We start from the raw sequence: 21878 nt of genomic DNA, 5'->3' as shown, positions 1-21878 counted from the left end.
TGGCAAGACTCCAATTCCAAAACAAGTCAGTACTGCTGGATGGTGCTGCCACAAGGATTTAAAAGTTCCCCCACCCTCTTCAACGAGATTGGCTAAAGATTTATGAGGATTATATGTGGATCAAGGTTGAGTAGAGGCCTTCCCAGCCAGAATGGAAAAAGCATCAGAAGTGACAAAAGCCCTTCTTAAGGACATTATTCCTAGGTATGGGCTTCCCTCTACTATTCAGAGTGACAATGGATCTGCTTTTGTCACAGAAGTAACACAAACAGTAAATAAAGCTTTAGGTATAAAATGGAAACTTCATTCATCATGGAGACCCCAATCTACAGGAAAGGTGGAGAAGATGAATTACACCCTGAAGAAAACTCTCACCAAGCTATGGAGGAAACTCATTTAAAATGGGACAAGGTCTTGCCAATTGCTCTCCTCCATATACGGTTGGCCCCTAGAAGCAGGCTAGGATTGAGCCCTTACAAAATTATATATGGGAGACAATTCTTAGCTCCTAAGAGTAAAGAAAGAGAAACGTTTCTCATGCAGGAGGTAAAAATTAAACAGTATGTACAACAGATTGATCAATTGTTAACTGCTACTCATGAGTTTGTGTCCCAGAGGTCTCCCCCTCACCTGGAAGCTCCCTTGCATCCCTTCAAAACAGAATACTGGGTGCTGCTGGAAATGTGGAAAGAGCAAGGACCTGAGCAGCAGCTTGAAGAGAAATGGAAGGGGCCCTATGACATTCTTCTTACTACTCATGCCTCTCTAAAATTGTATGGAGTAAAACCATGGGTACATCACACTAGAGTAAAAAGATTATCAGAGACTGACCAGCCAAGCCTGCCTACAGCCAGTGAGCAGATTCCCAAGAAGTGGACATCTCACCTTTCGGGAAACCTTAAGTATTTGTTCTGGCAAGCGAAATGAAAGTTCTGTTTTCTTATCCTTTCTCATACCTTTTACCTTTCCCCACAAAACTATAGATTTGTATGCTGATTCTCTCAGTAATTCTAACTGCTGGATATGTGGTCAGCTTCCTATTTCTGGGTCTTCAGGATTGCCTTGGTCGGTTTTCCCCCTTACAGGGAATGGTGTGGAAACAAATGGCCACAACAAGTCTCCCCAAACCAGTTCCAGACTGGGTTTCAGACTTATTCTCCTGAATTCCTAAGAGAATGAGATATATTTTGTCTACTAAAGTTCCAGTTGTCACTCCTCCTACCTCTAACTGGGTCTGTTGCACCAAAATGGCAGACAAAGAAATTGAGATCTTAATCATACAAAACTCAGACCTAGGACTTGGACCTCAAATACTTCTAATTCGGTATCCATTCCCCCCAATTTAGGCAGACTACACCCCATTTCAGCAGGAAGTAGCCAGAGCAATCATTGCCCTGTCCCTGAAAGATTTGGGGAAAGATAAAATCTAAGTGGGGATTAAAACCAAGTCTACCTAAAACCGAGTTCCTCTGCCAAGTTTATGATTAACAACTCTATCCAAAATGATTTTTCCTTTTCTTGTCCAACATCTGTTCTCCTCAAGATTGAGAAGTATCAAAGAAAAAGGGAGAGTGAAACCGAGCAGGACCCTGTTGTCTCCTGGGCACAGAAGCCTTTCTGTGTCTCCTGTTTCTTGTTTGTAGGGAATAGACTCTAGACTCCATGACCTTCTCTGAGTTCCAAAGAGCAGATTTGAACAGTTGCTAATCAGGAGGGGATGCAGAGACAAGGGAGGAGCACCAAGAAACAATAGTGCAGCCTTGGGGCAGGGTTTTGGTTTCATCTTAAGGGATAAACATAACAATATCTTTGAGCTATTTACAGAACTAAAACCCCCAACAAGTGGAACATGTCAGCATTCTTCATTCCAGAGAAGACCACCTGAGGCCAGATTAAAGGAACCAGAGAAACTCATCAAGAGATTACCAGATTAAAGGAGTGCAGGCCCTGCACACACCTTAATCTTATAAGCAACCCTGCCCTTGAATCATTGCTATAAAACTCCTCATCAAATCCTCCCATGTTGGGACACATAGTTTTGAGTAGCATGAGCCCACTGTGTCCACCTTTGTCTGGCAAAGCAATAAAGCTATTCTTTTCTACTTCACCCAAAACTCTGTCTCCAAGATTCAATTTGGCACCAGTGCACAGAGGCCAAGTTTTTGGCATCTTTATCAATAGAAAAAGCACTTCTTAAGTATGCATAACAAACCTTAATAAGCAATTCTTGCTTACCATGCTTTCCCTGGTCACATTCCCTTAACTGCCTCCCTTGCTCAGAAGCTGCAAACTCCTTTACCTCCATTTAGCTTGAGATAAACCAAAGTTCTAATCACCCCTCTGAGTTACTCATTAGGTGCTCCCATGTGTACATTCATGATATAAATATTAATAAACATGTTTGTTTTTCTCTTGTTCATCTGTCTCTGGCCAGTCTAATTTACCAGGTCCCATGCTTGCAAATCTAAGTTGGGTAGAGGAAATTTTTTTTCCTCCCCACAATGCCACAATTTGTAGAAATGTATAAGTAACACGTGACATGAGTTCACGGGATGGCAAGATCACATTTACTTGAAGGAACCAGGACAATTATGGAGGAAATGGTCTTGGAAGTTCACATTGAAAGTAGGACAAAGCTTGAACATGTGGAAAGGTAGCAGAGAAGATCAACTGAATGTAATAATACAGTCAAAGACACAGCAGGGAGAATAATACATGACTGGGGGGAAGAAAGACCTGGAAAATTAGTGCTAGAGACAGATTATGGATGTCCTTGACTGGCAAAGTAAGGAGACTTGACTTCAGCTAGAAAAACAATTTTAAGCTGGGCTGTGGTCTGCATGTAGAAATGATGGGATCAGGAGCATATTTAAATATTCTAGGAGAGAAGTTAATGAGATTTAGAGTAGAAGCTGTGGAAAAGGAAAGAAGAAAGATGGACTGGATTGAAAGAGGTACAGTGATTGATGGTGCTGGATGTGAGGAGAGAGCAGAGTCAAAGAAACTGCCAGTTCCTGATGAAAAGATCAGTTGGCATCATAGCATGACTCACCCCAGAGATTCAAATTCTTATTCTGCCCCAAGGAACAAGAGCTTTTGGGTTGTTATTGTTTTGTGTGTGTGTTTCTTTTCTTTCTTTAATATTTTTGCCTTAAAAATTTCCAAATTTTCTTTCAGAGTTAGAACACAACTCACAAAAAACTGCTTTACCTGTTCAGGGGTCTTCTATGAGCTTTTCTTTTGTCAGGTGCAAGGTTTTTTGCCCAAAGACCAAGAATTTCCTTTGAAATTCTACCCTTAAGAATCATGTATCCTTTCTTTTATCAACTAGGGAAATAATAGCTCTTGACATGTGACAGTTGTTATAATCTTATAAGTGGATTTCATATACTCCTCATTTTATCCTGATCACAGCACCATGAGAAAGGCTTTGAGACTCATTTATACGTGGGAAGCAGTGTACGTTGTTTAGCTGTTATTAAAGTTATCTGTGAAACTGGAAATAATAAAAAACCACCTATGAGCAGCTGCAGCCCTGTGGGCATACCTGCGGACATCTGTAGTTTTAAAGAACGTGAGGCAAGAACTACCAGTGTGCTGTGTCAGAGCCCAGGTTCTGCAGTCAGATCTGGGCATAAGTACCTTTTCAGGCAATTACCAGGTGCATGATCTTGGGCAAATTACCTAGCTTCTCTGGACTTTAATTTCCCTTATCTATATAATGGGGTTATAGTGATCAATCTCATTAAATGGAAAAAAAAATGGTAGTATCAGTAACAGCTAATATGCTGCATTTCTTGTTTGCTAAGTACCAAGCATTCACTGAGAGTTTTACATGCAATATCTCAGTTCATTCTCAGAATAGCCCTGGAGTAGGTACTAGCAGGATTTCCATTTTATAGATGAAAAAATTGAAGGCCTTTGAAACATTGATTTGCCTAGATTACAATGCTAGTAAAGTGCCAAATGAGGATTTAAATCTGTGTTGGCTGATATTATATTGGTGCTTTTAAATTATTATTCTATACAATCATTGTACATGTAAAGTACTTAACACAGCATCCAGAATGCAGTAAGGACCAAATATGTAATATTGCTGTGATGGTTATTATTCTCTTTAGTCTCAAATCAAATTACAACTTCAATGGTATAATATATGTACTCCACAAACTATTTAATGTTTAATAGAACTAAAGTTTAAGTAAAAAATGTCAAGCAGGATAGAATCAGATGAAAGCAACTGATTTTAAAGTGCTAATAGAATATTAAGATGCAAAATGGATTTTAAGATGGATTGGAGAGTTAAAAGGTAAAAATGATAAGGACACTGAAAAGAGAATAGGTGGAGGGAGGGAAGGACCAGAAAAGGAACATCATCATGCTAGCATTTTGCCATCTTCCCCTAATAAATTGGGAAAGCAATGGCTGCAGCAGACCTATCTGCAGGCATGGAGTCTATACCACAGACAGCATATGATTGTACTACCACCAGGATAGGCTGTAGGCCAACCATCTTATTGTGCAGATTGATTGAGGGGATAGTGTGAATTGCACATAAGATTTGTTGGCCACAAGTACCCTGGGAAGAGACCAGGGTAGAAGACCTGGGAAGAGAATGGTAGAGATTCTTGCATAAAATGGCTACACCAGATTCTGTGAGAGTCTCACTAATGTGCTCCATGGCACAAGGGTCTGTGAATCAGGGAGTGGCTTGGGGGAAACCATGGACTGGAGCTGCCAACATGCTGGAAAGAAACCTTAGCTTGTGAAAGGGAGAGGACTCATAGTTCCACCTGGGAAAAGTTGAAATCACTGGCAGGAAATTCTTCTGAGGACTTGAACTTGATGTCAGTAAGCAACACATGGTTCTGCACGAGGTTGGCCTCCAAGAGTAAAGATGTCATAGCCCCTCCCTGTTGTCTCAGTGAGATTGCTGATCTCAAGAGTGCCAGTAACCAGGTAGGTACTTAATGCCATTATGGTTCTGTATTAGTGCCTCATTCCCAGATTCCTAATCTGTTCAAACACCTGCATGGGACCACATTCTGAATTAAGCTGGACCTCCAAGTTGTGTCCGTATCACCTGTATAACTTGCTGATGTCTCCTGAAGTGTCTGGAGCTCATGGCCTCCCCAGGGAACATCATATTTCTGAGCCAAACTCAAGACAGTTGTTCTTTTCCTGCCTACTTCTGACTGACCAAGGTAAACTTTCCTACAGAAAAATGGTACCAGATGAAGACTGAACTTGAGAAAAATGATGCCAGGTGGAGATTGAACTACATGAAACATGGTTAGTCATTTCTAAAAGTATAGCTGAATCCACACTCAAAGAGTTTATAATAATTATGCATACACTATGCTATTTCAACATGGTTTTTAAAATAATGAAAATTAAATTACCCAGAAGATTGTAGATCTGTCTCTACACAAGAGAGTTTGATTTGCATGGTAAAACAATGGTTGTGCTTTTGTTTAACTAAGCTGACCAATAGTTTGATTGATTTAACTGAATGAGCCCGTTATTTTTGTGCTGAGTTGACTGTAGAAGCCATGCATGTAGGCTGTAGACATTAAGCCATGCTGACACAAATAAGCAGAGAATATGGAGTTCACCTTATATGTGTTTTAGTCAGTATTGTCCATATTCTGTGTTTTAAAGGAGCACAGAATCGCTCATGCTGAATTTCAATTAACATGGTTAACTTTATACAAGGGACATCTCATAATTCTGTGTCTCTTCTCCCATCTCCTTGCATTGTAGTAACAAGTATCTTTACTTTCTTTTGATGCTACTTCAAATAATCAATTTGAGCTGTAGAAAATACTGGAGAGTTTCACCTCAAAAGAAAATTTGGGGCAAGTTTTGAGTGAAAACAGAATTATAATAGAATCCACTATGCATACCTCTACCACTGAGAGCAGACCTCATGTTTTTATAGTCACCCAGCGCTAATGCAGCAGGAGGGCTCTGTCCTAGATTCTTTGTGGCTCCAGACTACTTTATTTCCTTTCTTCTCACCGTAGGAGAATGTTTCCTTTCTCCCTGTGTCTCAGGGCTTATGAGACATCATTAGCCCTTCTGGCTCTATATCTTGCTATTTATCTTTTTGGTTTTCTTCTGTTTCGATTTTCATATTTTATTATTTTTGCTTCTCTGTGCATAAGATGACTCGCTGTTAAATTAAAAGCTGAAGGAATAATAGTTCATTACCACTTGTGAATACCTGTTGCATGCCAGGTGCTATAGGTGCTCTGCATACCTTATTTCTAATAAAACAACCCTATAAGCAAGGTTAATATTCATATTTTACAGCTGTGGAAGGTAAAGCTTAGAGACTAAGGGAAATCTTGATCATGCAGCTGATAAGTAACAAAACTAATGGAAGACCTCAGGACTGTTGCCTTCCAGAGGCTGTACTCTCTTTCCTATCCTCAGAGTCTATTCCCCTGGCCTAGCTTAACATGGGTTACCTTCCCAGGCATGGAACACTAAACTGTCATTGACGACCATGGAACTTTTATCTTTATCAAAGGATTAGGTTTCTTCTTTAATTTTGTGACATTTCTTTTGCCAGCCTGTCTAGAAACTATAGCTCTAACTGGAAACTCATTAGACTGTGAACTCCTGTCTGACTTCAAAGGCTCTGCTCTCTGCATCTTGCTACACTTCTTATCAAGCATGATTGATCAGTTATCACTCATCCACCAAGTGCTGGAAGCTACAACAAAATTTAAACTTCAATGGCTGAGTTTCTTGGAAATGCTTTCAAACATATAATTGGAATTTTCTGAATTAAATACACCTCAGCTACACTTTTCTAAACTGTTCTTTCTGAGACACTGTCAGTCACAATACCGTTATAAGAAACAAAAATTTAGCTATTTGAATCAGAAAAGGACTCAAAACAAGGAAGGAGTAGACTCTAGGCAGGTCTTCCAGGAATGACTGTCACAGTAACAATGAGGAACTTGCCAATCAGAGGAGCCGCTCCTTCTGCCCCAGTCAAGGGGTAGGAATCACAAGGCTACCACAGCACCTTTACAACTTCTGCTGGGCATCTCTATGGCAGCAACCGGGCACTAGGGCACCAATTTAGAAAGACCCAAAGTCTTTGGCTGTGGTTGCCCACAGAAAACAGCACCAAAACAAATCACTGCCCTTTACTTCACTTCCATCATGAGTGGATCTCATTTGTAAACCCTGTCTGGTATCTAGAACCCTCACTGCAAGGGAGTTTGAAAAGCAATTTTTAGTTTTTCAGTCTCTGCCACACAGAAACCTTTTAGAAAGCAGATGGAATAGAGAGCCAGTAAACCAATTATTCTTATTCAACAGAGGAGTATTTGGTAAACAGATTTTCTTTGTTTTGTATTGAAATGAGATGGAGAATTTTTGGCAAATAGCTATAATAATGTAAACAATATAGCACACCATGTGAGTATCTCACTTATCTGGATGATTGGTATCTTGCCTTACTGGATGTGTATTTATACTTCATTGATGATAATATGACTGACTCTAGGTAGAGGGACTCAAAATGTAGAATGTAAGCTCTATAATCCTTATGGTATAGAAAGACTGGAAGAGAATGGAAGGTATCTTCTTGGCAAAAGCTAGACCTCTTATATTTCAGATTAAGCTAAAACAAATTCACTATTACAGGAAATCTTTAACAAATTCAAAGCAAACTAACCAATTGTAGAGAAGTCAATTAACACTGGATCATCATGCAATAAGAAAAAGTCTAAGGTTCTTTATTTATCTAAAAGAGAAAACCTTTCTAGAGGTTTCAGAAATAGTAGTGATGTTAATGACCAATTTCAAATTGATGACAGAATGAAAATTAACATATAAACTTTTCATTTCTTTAAATGAAGCTTGAAACTAAGTGTTCCTTAACCAACCTATTGCTGGAAATAGTTATTATAGGAATAACAAGAGATATTTATCCCATAAGTGAGATTTTTTTCGTTTAATTATTTTTAATTGAGCTGTAAACTAGTCATCCAAAAAACTTTATCAAAAAAGATGCTTATGTACAAAACACAGTGAAAGAGACAAATCGTTAATCTCCTTTGAAGAAAAAACTAGCTTTTAAGAAGTAAATTCTAAATATAATACTGACTTTTAAAATCTGGATAATGTAAAATTCTATTTTGGTTACTTGAAATCAGTTTATCTTCCTTGTCTACTGTTTCTGACAGGGGGATGGGGTAGGTTCCTAAGGTTAACTATTCTGCTCTATTTTTCAAAAGCACTATCAAATATGTTTTATTTTTTGAGTTCTTCTTAAATAACTAAAAATGTTTCAATTTTTTTTTCTACTAGGCTAGTTAGTTCAAGAATTTGAGTCCTGAGAGTTCTGGTTTGAGATGGTAACACAGAAAGATACTGAACTCACCTCCTCCCATGAACACACCACATCTGTAGCTACATAGGGAACAATTTCCTCTGGGAAAAACAAAAACTCATTTACCATTGCATCAAAAAGAATAAAATACCTAGGGATAAACCTACCGGAGGAAGAAAAAGACCTGTACTCAGAAAACTATCAGATGCTGATGAAAGAAATCGAAGATGACACAAACAGATTGAGAGATGTACCATGTTCTTGGATTGGAAGAATCAATATTGTCAAAATGACTATCCTACCCAAGGCAATCTACAGATTCAATGCTATCAAATTACCAATGACATTTTTCACTGAACTAGAGCAAAAAATTTTGAAGTTTGTATGAAGACACAAAAGAACTCAAAAAGCCAAAATAATCTTGAGAAAGAAAAATAGATCTGGAGGAATCAGGCTCCCTGGCTTCAGACTATCCTACAAAGCTACAGTCATCAAAACAGTATGGTACTGACACAAAAACAAAAATATAGATCAGTGGAACATGATAGAAAACCCAGAAATAAACCCACACACCTATGGTCAATTAATCTATGACAAATGAGACAAGACTATACAGTGGAGAAAAGATAGTCTCTTCAATAAGTGGTGCTGGGAAAACTGGACAGCTACATGTAAAAGAATGAAATTAGAACATTCTTTGACACCATACACAAAAATAAACTTAAAATGGTTTAAAGACCTAAATGTAAGACTGGATACTATAAAACACCTAGAGGAAAACATAGGCAGAGCACTCTTTGACATAAATAGCAGCAATATCTTTTTCACTCCATCTCCTAGTGTAATGGAAATAAAAACAAAAACAAACAAATGGGACCTAATTAAACTCAAAAGCTTTTGCACAGGAAAGGAAACCATAAACAAAATGAAAAGATAACCCACAGAATGGGAGAAAATATTTGCAAACAATGCAACTGACAAGCGATTAATCTTCAAAATTTATAAACAGCTCATGAAGATCAATATTAAAAAAACAAAAACAAAACCAAACAATCGAATCAAAAAATGGGCAGAAGACCTAAAAAGACATTCCTCCAAAAAAGACATACAGGTGGCCAAGAGGCACATGAAAAGATGCTCAACATCACTAATTATTAGAGAAATGCAAATCAAACCTACAGTGAGATATCACCTCACAGCAGTCACAATGGCCATCATCAAAAAGCCTACAAACAATAAATGCTGGAGAGGCTGTGGAGAAAAGGGAACCCTCACACAGTGTTGGTGGGAATGTAAATTGGAGAACAGTTTGGAGGTTCCTTAAAGAACTAAAAATAGAGCTACCATATGATCCAGCAATCCCACTACTGGGCATACATTCAGAGAAAAACATGGTTCAAAAGGATACATCCACCCCAATGTTCATTGCAGTGCTGTTTACAATAGCCAAGACACGGAAGCAATCTAAATGTCCACTGACTGATGAACAGATAAAGAAGATGTGGTACATATATACAATGGAATATTACTCAGCCATAAAAAAGAATGCAATAATGCTATTTGCAGCAACATGGATGGACCTGAAGATTATCATACTAAGTGTAGTAAGCCAGACAGAGAAAGATAAATATTATATAATATTGCTTACATGCAGAATCTTTAAAAAATGATACAAGTGAACTTATTTACAAAACAGAAACAGATTCACAGACTTAGAAAACAAACTTATGGTTACCGGGGGAAGGATGGTGGGGAGGGATAGATTGGGAGTTTGGGATTGATATGTACACACTGTTATATTTAAAATAGACTATCAACAGGAACCTACTGTATAACACAGGGAACTCTGCTCAATACTCTGTAATAACCTAAATGAGAAATGAATTTGAAAAAGAATAGATACATGGATATGTATAACTGAATCACTTTGCTGTATGCCTGAAACGAACACAACATTGTTAATCAACTATACTCCAATATAAAATAAAAATTTTTTAAAAATAAGAAGTAAAGAATTGATGGGAAAGGGGAGGAAATTCACAAATAATAATGATGTAAAACAGTAATGAGAATTGCTTTGAGAAGTATTCAAAATGATATTGGCAATTTAATAAAAATATACACACCCCTGGAAAAAAATAGATAACCAACAAGGACCTACTGTATAGCATAGGGGATTCTGCTCAATATTGTGTAATAACCTAAATTGGAAAAGAATTTGAAAAAGAATAGATATATGTATATGTATAACTGAATTACTTTGCTGTACACCTGAAATTAACACAACATTGTAAATCAACTGTAGTCCAAAATAAAATAAAAATTTTTAAAAAACCCCAAAGCTAACTGAGTGACTCCTATAAACTGAAGAAGTGAGAAAAAAAAAAAAAAACCCATATTGAAGTGGGTAGGAGAGGCTGAGCCACAATCTTACCATAAACCACATCCCTGGTACAGCGATACACAATCAGGAGGAGACTCAAAACCCTGAGCTTCTCCCTGATGAACAAAGGTTTTGAACCCCACATCAGGCACCCTAACTTTTAAGACCTGCACCTGAGAGATGAGCCCCAAAATTTCTAGCTTTGAAAGCCAATGGGTCATGGGTCCAAGAGAACCACAGGCTATAGAGAACTGAGAAACAGTTCTTAAAGGGCTCCTGTGCATAGATTCACCCATCCCAAGGCCCAGCACAGAGACAGCCAACTGAAAAGCACCCAGACTTTCTGTGAATGAGGCTTATTTGCTTATCTCAAAGCATCAGCCTGAGGACCAAGCATCTAGTGACCTACTTAAATACTCTCCTGAAATAGAGGCCAGGAGATGCCATCTTTGTGCTCTCCTTCTGCCTCACGTCAGGTTGCTGTTATCTCCTGGAAAGCAGCTTGTACACTCATCTGGCATCCCAATTTTAACATCTGCCACCCAGGGGACACCTCTAGATCATCTGGCTCTGGTGACTAGTGGGGGTTAGGCTTACGGGTCCCACAGGACTCTAACAAATGGAGAAAGAAATCTTAACCAGCTACCACTCACAGGGCACAGCAGAGAAGCAATAGAGTAAGGTGTCCAGTCTTTCTGTGAAAGAGGCCTACTAGCTTATCTTTATAGCTGTGGCCTGAAGGATAGGCTTCTAAGTAGACACACATCTAGGGTCTGACTATAACCCCCTCAGAGAGTGAGGAGTATGGCAGGCACCATATTAGCAATCCCCTTTTGCTCCACCCCAGGTCATTGGTGTCTTTAAGAAAGGAACTTTTGTATAAGTCTGGTGTCCCAGCTTTTGTGTCTGCCACCCAGAGGATAATCCCTTGAGAGCCTGACATTAGTAGCCAGCAGTGCTTTGTTTATGGGTTCAATGTTTATGGTGGCAAAGTAAGAAAGAGTTCTTAACTGGCTATCACCCCAGGTCTCAGCACAGAGAGAGGAGACAGAAATGTCCATATCCCAGTCTTCCCTTGAAAGGTGTATATTTTTATATTTTAAAAGTTGCTGCCTGAGGACCTGGCTTCTAATCAGCCTGAATCTAGGTGCCGACTAAGATGCTGCCCTTTGGATACTGACAGGATTGGGCATACCTCAAATACTGGGATCCACTAAAAATAAAATAGGCTGCTTGGACAATCACAAAGATTTGAGAGACCTAAGAGCTAGGGCAGAGTTGAATGATAATATTCATCTCCTACAGGAGACCACTCCTTCAAGACTGGGGGAGGTGGCAATTTTATCTAATGCATAGAAATGCATAACCCATACAGAATCAAGGAAAATGAAGAAACAGAGGAATATGGTTCAAATAAAAAAGATGGAACCTCAGTAAAAGAACTTAATAAAATGGAGATAAGAGATTTACCTGACAGAGTTCAAAATAATGGTCATAAAGATGTTCACTGATCTCAGAAGATTTAATAAATAAAATAAATTTTACAGAGAGATAGAAAATAAAAGAAAATATTAAGTAGAAGTCAAGTCACAGAGCTGAAGAATACAATGATTAAACTGAAAATACCTGCAGACTCACTCTGCACCTGGCTGCAGCCCCAGGCAGGTGCTTTTTCCGTCTGCCACAGCAGCATTCCGGGGGGCTGCGACCACTTTGACCTGTCAAGGGCAACACAGCCGCCCCGGTACACAGAAAAAAAAAAAAAAAACTGAAAATACAATAGAGGGGCTCAATAACAAAGTAGATGATGCAGAAGAAAGGATCAATGAACTCAAAGATACTGCAGTGGAACTCACATAATCAGAGCAACAAAAATGGATTAAAAAAGGGAAAATTGCTTAAGGGACTTATGGGACAACATCAAGTGGACCAACATTCATATTATAGGGATCCCAAAGTACAAGAGAGAGAAGAAAGGGACAGAAAATTTTTTTGAAGAAACAATGGCTGAAAACTATCCTAAACTGGGGAAGGAAAAAAGGTTCCAAAAAAGATGAATCCAAAGAGACCCACACCAAGACACATTATAATTAAAGTGGAAAAAGTTAAAGACAAGGAGAGAATCATAAAAGCAACAAGAGAAAAACAACTTGTCACATATAAGGGAACCTTTATAGGACTAGCAGCATAATTTTCAGCAGAAACTTTGTAGGCTAGAAGGGACTGGCATGATATATTCAACCTACTGAAAGAAAATAAAGCTGCCAACCAAGAATACTTTATCCAGCAAACTTCCTTCTGAATTGAAGGAAAGTTTTCCAGACAAACAAAAGCGAAAGGAGTTCATCACCACTAGACTGTCCTTTACAAGAAATGTTAAAGGAAATTCTTTCAGCTGAAGTAAAAGGGCACTGATGGTAATAGGAAAACATATGAAAGTATAAATCTCACTGGTAAAGGTAAATATGTAGTAATTCAGAATAGTCTAATATTGTAAGGTGATGGGTTAATTATTTATAAAGCTAGTATGAAGGTTAAAAGGCAAAAGTAGTAAAAATAAGCATAAAACACAATAATTTGTTAATATATATACAAGCTAAAAATGGAAATTGTGACATCAAAAACAAATTATGGGGGAAGACTAAATATGCAGAGCTTTAAAAAATGTTCAAATTAAATTCGTTGTCAACTTAAAATAGATTGTTATAGATATAAGTTGTTCTATGTAAACCTCATGGTAACCACAATGCAAAAACCTATAATAGATACACGAGATAAAAAAAAAAATCTAAGCATACCACTATAGAACATCAAATCACAAATAAAACAAGCAAAAGAAGAAGAAAGAAATTACAAAATAACCAGAAATCAATTAACAAAATGGCAATAAGTACATACTTATCAATAATTACTTTAAGTGTAAATGGAATAAATCCTTCAATTTTAAGATACAGAGTGGCTGAATGGATAAAACAACAAGACCCATCTATATGTTGCCTACTAGAGACTTGTTTCAGATCAAAGGACACACACAGACTGAAAGTGAAGGGATGAAAAAGATATTCCATGCAAATGGAAATTTTAAAAATCTGAAGTAGTTATATAAGCATACCTTGGAGATATTGTGGGTTTGATTCCAGACTACTACAGTAAAATGACTATCTCAATAAAGTGAGTCACAATTTTTTTTGTTTCCCAGTGCATATTAAAGGTTATGTTCCCACTATACCATAGTCTATTAAATTTGCTATATATATATCTCCTTATATTTAAATAATGTACATACCTTAATTTTAAAATACTTTATTGATAAAAATTCTAATCATCATCTGAACCTTCAGCAAGTGATAATCTTTTTGCAACAGTAACATCAAAGACCACTGATCACAGATCACCATAACAAATATAAAATAATAATAATAATAATAGTTTGAAATATTTTGAGAATTACCAAAATGTGACAGAGACATGAAGTGAGAAAATACTGTTGGAAAAATGGCACTGATAGACTTGCTTGATGCAGGGTTGCCACAAACCTTCCATTTGTTAAAACAACAACAACAACAAAAAAACACCACAGTACCTGTGAAATGCAATAAAATGAGGTATGCCTGTACTTATATCAGGCAATAGACTTTAAGACAAAGACTGTAATAAGAAACAAAGAAGGTCATTATATAGCGATAAAGAGGTCAATCCAACAAGAAGATATAACATTTGTAAATATTTATGTATCCAATATAAAAGCACCTAAATATATAAACCAACTATTAATAGACTAAAGGGAGAAATAGACGGCAATATGATAATAGTAGGGGACTTTAATACCTCACTTTCATCAATGAATAGATCATCCAGAGAGAGAATCAATAAGTAAAGATTGGCCTTAACATGTTTAAGGCTGGATAGACTTAACAGACATACACAGAACATTTCACCCAAAAGCATACACATTCTTCTCAAGTGCATATGAAGAATTCTACAGGATAGATCATATGTTATGCTGTAAAATGGGTAAATGAAAAAATATCAAAACAGAAATTTAAAAAATAACATACCAAAGCTTATGGGATGCAGCAAAAGCAGTTCTAAGCAGAAAATTTATAGTGATTAATGTCTATATCAAGATTAAGGAAAATGAAACAACTTAACTTTACACTTCAAGGAATTAGAAAAAGAACAACAAATTACAAAATTATTAGAAGGAAGGAAATAACAAAGATCTGAGCAGAAATAAATGAAATAGAGACTAAAAGGACAAAAGAAAAGATGAAACCGAGCTGGTATTTTGAAAAAGTAAGCAAAATTGACAAACCTTTAGCTAGACTCACCAAGAATAAAAGAGAGAGGACTCAAATATGTAAAATTAGAAATGAAAGAGGAGACCTTACTACACCAGATAAATACAAAGGATCACAAGAGACTACTGTGAACAATTACACATCAACAAGTTGGACAACCAAGAAGAAGTGGATAAATTCCTAGAAACATACAATCTACCAAGACTGAATCATGAAAAAAAAAAAAAAAAAAAGAACAGACTGATTACTAGTAAGGAGATTCAATCAGTAATCAAAACCTCTAACAAACAAAAAGTCCAAGACCAGATGGCTTCACTAGTCAATTCTATAAAACATTTAAAGAAAAATTAATACCAATCCTCTCCAACTATTCCAAAAACTATAAGAGTGAGTACTTCAAAACTCATTTTATGAGGCTGGCATTACCCTGATGCCAAAATTAGACAAGGACACTACCAGAAAAGAAAATTACAGTCCAATATCCCTGATGAACATAGATGCAGAAATCTTCAAGAAAATATTAGCAAACCAAATTCAACAATACATTAAAAGGCTCATACATCATGATCAAATGGGTTTTATCCAGGGATACAAGGATGGTTCAACATCTGCAAATAAATCAATGTGATACATCACATTAACAAAACGAAGGATTAGAACCATATGATCATCTCAATAGATGCAGAAAAAGCATTTGACAAAATTCAACATCGATTTATAATAATAACTACTAACAAAGTAGATATAGAGGGAACATACCTCAACATAATAAAGGCCATACGGGACAAGCCCACATCTAACATCATACTCAGTGGTGTAAAGCTAAAAGCTTTAGGGTCAGGGACAAGATAAGAATGCCCACTCTCACCATTTTTATTCAACATAGTATTGGAGGTCTTAGCCAGAGCAATTAGGCAAGAAAAGGTATAAAAGGAATCCAAATTGAAAGGAAGAAATAAAACTGTCACTAGTTGCAGATGACATGATATTATTATATATATCAAAAATCCAAAAGACTCCACCAAAAAAAACTGTTGGAATTAATAAATAAATTTAGTAAAGTTTCAGGATACAAAATCAATATAAAAACTGTTGTGTTTCTATACACCAATAATAAATTATCAGAAAAGAAATTAAGAAAACAATCTCATTTACAATTGCAACGAAAATAAATTTAACCTAGGAGGTGAAAGACCTGTATACTGAAAACTATATGACCTTACTGAAAGGAATTGAAGAAGACACAAATAAATGGAAATATATTCCTTATTCATGGATTGGAAGAATTAATATTATTAAATGTGCATACTACCCAAAATAATCTACAGAGTCAATGCAATCTCTATCAAAATTCCAATGGAATTTTTCACAGAAATAGAATAAACAATCCTAAAATTTGTATGGAACCACAGAAGACAAATTGAAAGCAATCTTGAGAAAGAACAACAAATTGGAGGCAACAAAGTACCTAATTTCAAACTATATTACAAGAGCTATAATGATGAAAACAGTATGGTATTGGCATGAAAACAGAGAGATAGATTAATGGAACAGAAGAGAGCCCAGATATGACCCCATGTATATATGGTCAATTAATTTTCTTTAAAGGAGCCAAGACTATACAATGGACAAATGACAGTTTTCAGTAACTGGTGTTGGGAAATCTGGAATACATGCAAAAGAATGACAGTGGACCACTATCTTATATCACACACAAAATTTAACTCAAAATGGATTAAATATTTGAATATTATACCTGAAACCATAAAACTTCTAGAAGAAAACATAGGTGGTAATCTCCCTGACATAGGTCTTAGCAATGATTTATGGATTTGACATCAAATGCAAAGAAATAAAAACAAAAACAAGTGGGACTGCATCCAACTAAAAGCCTCTGCACAGCAATGGAAACCATCAACAAAATGAAAAGGCAACCAGCTGAATGCGAGAAAATACTTGCAAACCATATATCTGATAATGGATTAATATTCAAAATATATAAAAACACATACAACTCAATGGCAAAATAACAATCCAATTAAAAAATGGGCAGAGGATCTGACTAGACATTTTTCCAAAGAAGACATACAAATGGCCAACAGGTACATGAAACAGTGCTCAACATTACTTATAAACAGGGAAATGCAAATCAAAACCACAATGGGCATCACCTTCTACCTGTTTGAAGATTATGAAAAAGACAAGAAATAACAAGTGTTGCCAAGGAGGTGGATGTGTACTGTTGGTGGGAATGTTAATTTGGTGTAGACACTATGTAAAACAGTATAGTGGTTCCTCAAAAAATTAAAAATTAAACTACCGTGTCATCCAACAATTAACTTCTGGGTATTTATCTACAGGAATCAAAAATACTAACTCAAAAAGATATGTGCACGCCCATATTCACTGCAACATTATTTACAATAGCCAAGACATGGAAGCAATATAAGTGTCCATCAATGGATGAACAAATGAAGGAAATGTGGAATTGAGTGGAATGTTATTTACCCATTAAAAGAAGGAAATCTTGCTATTTACAACATCATGGATGAAGCTTGAGTGCATTCTGCCAGGTGAAATAAGTCAGAGAAAGACAAATACCATATGTTCTCACTTATTTGTGGAGTCAAAAAAACAAAACAAAACAACAAACCTCAGATACAGAGAACAGATTGTTGCTGGTTGCCAGAGGTGGGGGGTTTGGGTGGTGGGTGAAATGGATGAAGATAGTCAAAAGGTACAAACTTCCATTTATAATAAAAATTAATTTGTGGATGTAATGTACAGCATGGTGACTATAGTTAATAAAACTGTATTATATATTTGAAAGTTGATAAGAGAATAAATCTTTAGTTCTCATCACAAGAAAAAAATTTGTAACTGTGTGATGAGGAATGTTAACTAAACTTATTGTGGTGATCATATCACAATATACACAACTATGGAATCATTATGTTGTATACCTGAAACTAATATAATGTTATATATCAATTATATCTGAATAATAAAAAAGAATTTGAGTCCTTGAAATCTGATTCTTAAAAAAAGTATGATCCATACAAATACAATTGAAGCCTGTCATAGTTCATTTCATTTTATTTCACCACAACCTCATGCACATCATTTTAGCAGGTTTATTATGCAGTTTTATATCTCCATTTAAATGACAGCATGTCTGAAATCAAAGTAGAATCTGAATCCTGGATTTCAAAACATAAATGCGAAGTTATTACTTTAAGTTGTAGAAAGAATTATTTATTTCCAATACAAAGGGACCTTAATTTATTTAACAGGTTTGAGGTTATGTTCCTTAGATGCAGAGCCTGAGACAAGAATTCACATGCACATTTTTTTGAGGGAGTGCTCTTCAGAAAAAATCTTTAAGAGTGGAAGTAAAGTAAAGCAGGATAAGAAAGGTGAACAAGCGGGGAAAAGGCAGTAATCTGTGGGGTGAGGCAGCTCCTGTCAGCTGAGGACAGTTTCCTGGAAAAGGCAGGCTGCTGTAAGCCTTTAACAGCCACACTCATGGGACCAGGGAGGTGGGTGCGCTGGATCATAAAGGGGGATATGGGTTGGGCACCACCTATCTATTGCAATCAGAAAGAAGGAACTGCAACTGGCATAATTCACAACAGTCATAATAGTTGCTTCCCTCTGGCCCAATTTAAGGACAACTAAGCTATCAGCAATGGCTGCAGAAGGAGTGAGTCTGGATGATCATCTTTGTACCATGGGATAATCAAAACGACACATGATTGGACAACCAGGGCTAAGCCTTGAACAAAGGGCAATCAATCCATATGAGGCAATCAATCAAAGGGCAATCAATCCATATGTCCAATCCATAATGGACAATCCATTGTCCAATGAGCTATGATAGGACCAGATTTAAAAGATGACCTGGGAGATCAGCTCTTTTAGTTTAAATATTTGAAGTAGGCAGTATTGGGAGCGTAAATTGAAAAGTCAGAAAGGTCATGATTATTTAATGTATAGGCTGAAGTTATGAGGGAAGAAGAAACGACAAGTAAGCAAGCAAGCATGAGGTAGAGAAAAGTCATATAGACAGTATCGGTGAAGAAACCATTTGCTGGAGAAACGTAGGATGGAAGACAGAGTAGAAACATAAAGCGTAGCTAAATCACATTGGTAGAGCTCCAGAGCAAAGAACTGAAACATCCTGATGTTACTTTTATTTCATCAGATAGGGAAAGATTTCAAAGAGCAAGATCAGGAAACACCAGACTGGATAAATTGCCTCTGGAGAAGGCAGATACTGTTATATCCATGATCTTGTTTTCTTCAACACTGAAATGCTTCTGGTATGATTGACAGTGCAATTGTTCTGCATAAGGGATACTAAAGAATCCTGGAGGCAAGGGTGCTACCAGAAGGAGACTGGTAAAAAACAAAAGGTGACTTTGAAGAAGATTGATACCCAAGCAGAATTTTGAAGTTGTTAATGGTGGAGTGTGTGATGTAAACCAATTTGCACAGTGATTTTTTTTTTTTTTGATGAAGTGTGATTCAACTATGGGGATGAGGGAGCAGTTGAAATCTGGACTACCCAATATTATTTCCCTGAGAAAGGGACAGAGATGTACAAAGAATTCAAAGTGAACTCACAGGAAAAACACTTGCCAATCAGGAAAGGATTTCTGGAGGAGGAGAAGCCAGAGAGAGATGTGAAGGGTGAGCAGGTGCTAGCCTGGTGAAGAGAAGGGAAGCTCAGGTCACTGTTCTAGAAAATAGTGAGAAGTGTTGGACTTGATTATGTCTATGGATCTTGCTAGCTTTGACTCTTTTAGTGTTCTTGAATATAAGGTCTTAGGCATTCTGATCTCCTGCAGCAGGTGGAGAGAGAAACTTGGGTGGCCTGGGCCAGAATTTACTAAGGGGAGTCATTTCTGCAATGCTCTGAGGTTGCTGAAACAGTGATGGTAGTAGGGAGGCTGAAACCTGGTTATCACAACTCATCCGCTCTCCCCCATGAGAATATTCTATAAGAAGTATTAAATATACAAATTTTAAAGTCAAACAATGGCTGACTCTCCAGGAATTGCTAGATCTTCCTTAGCATTTGAATTATGAACTGTTTGACCCAAGAAAACAATGTGTGTGTGTGTGTGTGTGTGTGTGTGTGTGTGTGTGCACGCGTGCATATGTGCATTTATGTCTGTATGTGAAAACATATCCATAGATCCACTTTTATGAGGTCAAGAGAATCTTACACATACTTAGTTGTTTCTGCATTTGCCCTTTACATTTAAAGTTTGGTCCAGTGATTTCTTGAACATGCCATTAAAACAGATCTCAAGATAATAATAATGGAGCTGTAAAATATACAATCAAATGAAATAATAAAGCAACACCAAAAAAGATGGTAGATTGAGAACAAGTTCATAGTGTAATGAGCCCTCATTATACGTGGCGGTGGTGTTTGCACGTGAGTGTATTTGTGAGTGTCTAATTCTATGATACGAGAACACATTTAACATTAATTCAGGAGAAACATCTCAGTAATTATTGATTTACCTAGCTATGAAATTCTTGGATTCGTCTTGCTTCTTCTTGAAAACACTATATAAAGCTACTACAGATCTTTCCTCCACACTACTTTCTGGAGAATATCTAAGAGATAATTTCACAGCTTTTGGTGTTGACAGTGCTAATCTTAGATACTTAGAGTCTTTAATTTTAAATGGAATACTTTCTCTGTTCCCACTGAGTGTTGTCATAAATGAAATACAATCACTAGAAGAAAAAGTATTAATCAGATCAGTTCAAGGTTGGAACTTAAATGGAATGCTCTAAAAATCAGAACAGTGTGCCCCTAATGTGATAATATGTATTTATAAACAGAGCTCTGTGGTTGATACCATCAACCACTTTGCAAACTCTTGCCAATAATATTATTGCCATAAAAATTGGAGAGTTGATTAGTGGGTCACTTAAAACCGTAATCTTAGCCTTTATAGGATTTATTTAAATCTGATTTAAAAAGAGTTCTTTAACATTTATTTTTATAGAAGTTTACTTAGAAATTTAAGATTAGAAAATAGTTTCAAACGAGTGCTGCTGAAACTAAAAGAATTTGGATATGTGGCTTTTTTCCAAGGTGGTCGTATTTCCCTCAAGGCCAATTTGTCACTGATGAAACATCTGTCCAAAACCATTCATGTGTGTTTTGAGAACCTAGGATCAATCAAATTCTCTGTTTGGATAGGAAACTATTGTTTTCTAAGTAAAGATGGATGATGATAGGTGAATATATTTTTAGATTTAACTTTAATGATGTCTATTTATTTTTCTGAAATTGGAAAAAGTTTGTGCTTTTGCCTATCTCACAATTAAGTTCTTATTGGAAACTTGGAAAAGGAAACAGTCAAAGGATATTTAGAAGTCTTATGAGATATTTTATTTTGTGCTAATGGCACTTTCTCATGGAACTGTTTGAATACACTGCCAATGTGGAACTGGGTGTTTATAAAAACAAATTACTGAAGATTTTTCTACTTTGAAACACTTTTTTTTGAGGCACAAAAACCATGATGTCATTCTACTCTTCAAGGTCTACATGCTCCATTTTCTATCTCCAGATCTTCCTCTTCTCTATTCTAGCCACAGACATACATTAGGCATATTGTGCTAACATATACATGAACTGGAATTTTTAGTCTTTGCCAATATAGGATAAGTGATAACTTTAAGTTGAAATCTCCAGAAAGAGTTACACAATATAGGTTAATCTTTTCACTTAACCATTTGTTCATTTTTTCACTAAGAATTAGTTGAACTCTAAGGCACATTTTACGCTACTCTATAATTAGTTGTTTAATCT

The 21878-nt window shown here is 36.5% G+C and overlaps 1 protein-coding gene across 2 annotated transcripts in view; it reads left to right on the top strand.

The window, feature by feature from the left end:
* Positions 1–21878, top strand: part of LOC309615148 (uncharacterized protein) — a 259975-nt gene that overhangs the window by 205561 nt on the left and 32536 nt on the right. The window contains exons 2-3 of one of the 2 annotated variants that reach the window (XR_014236542.1): positions 5221–5292; positions 8332–10678. Coding sequence is in view for 1 of the 2 variants with exons in the window: in XM_082364516.1 (XP_082220642.1) it covers positions 5221–5292 (72 nt within the window). In the remaining variant the exon portion in view is untranslated. Of the gene's footprint in view, positions 1–5220; positions 5293–8331; positions 10679–21878 lie in introns of those variants that run through there. The other variant, XM_082364516.1, reaches the window with a different exon arrangement.

This window comes from Balaenoptera borealis, assembly GCF_965194805.1.
Source record: "Balaenoptera borealis genome assembly, chromosome: 17".
Taxonomy (NCBI): Eukaryota; Metazoa; Chordata; class Mammalia; order Artiodactyla; family Balaenopteridae; genus Balaenoptera; species Balaenoptera borealis.
The sequence above is the reverse complement of the archived record's forward strand: the minus strand, read 5'-3'. Positions and strand labels throughout refer to the sequence as shown.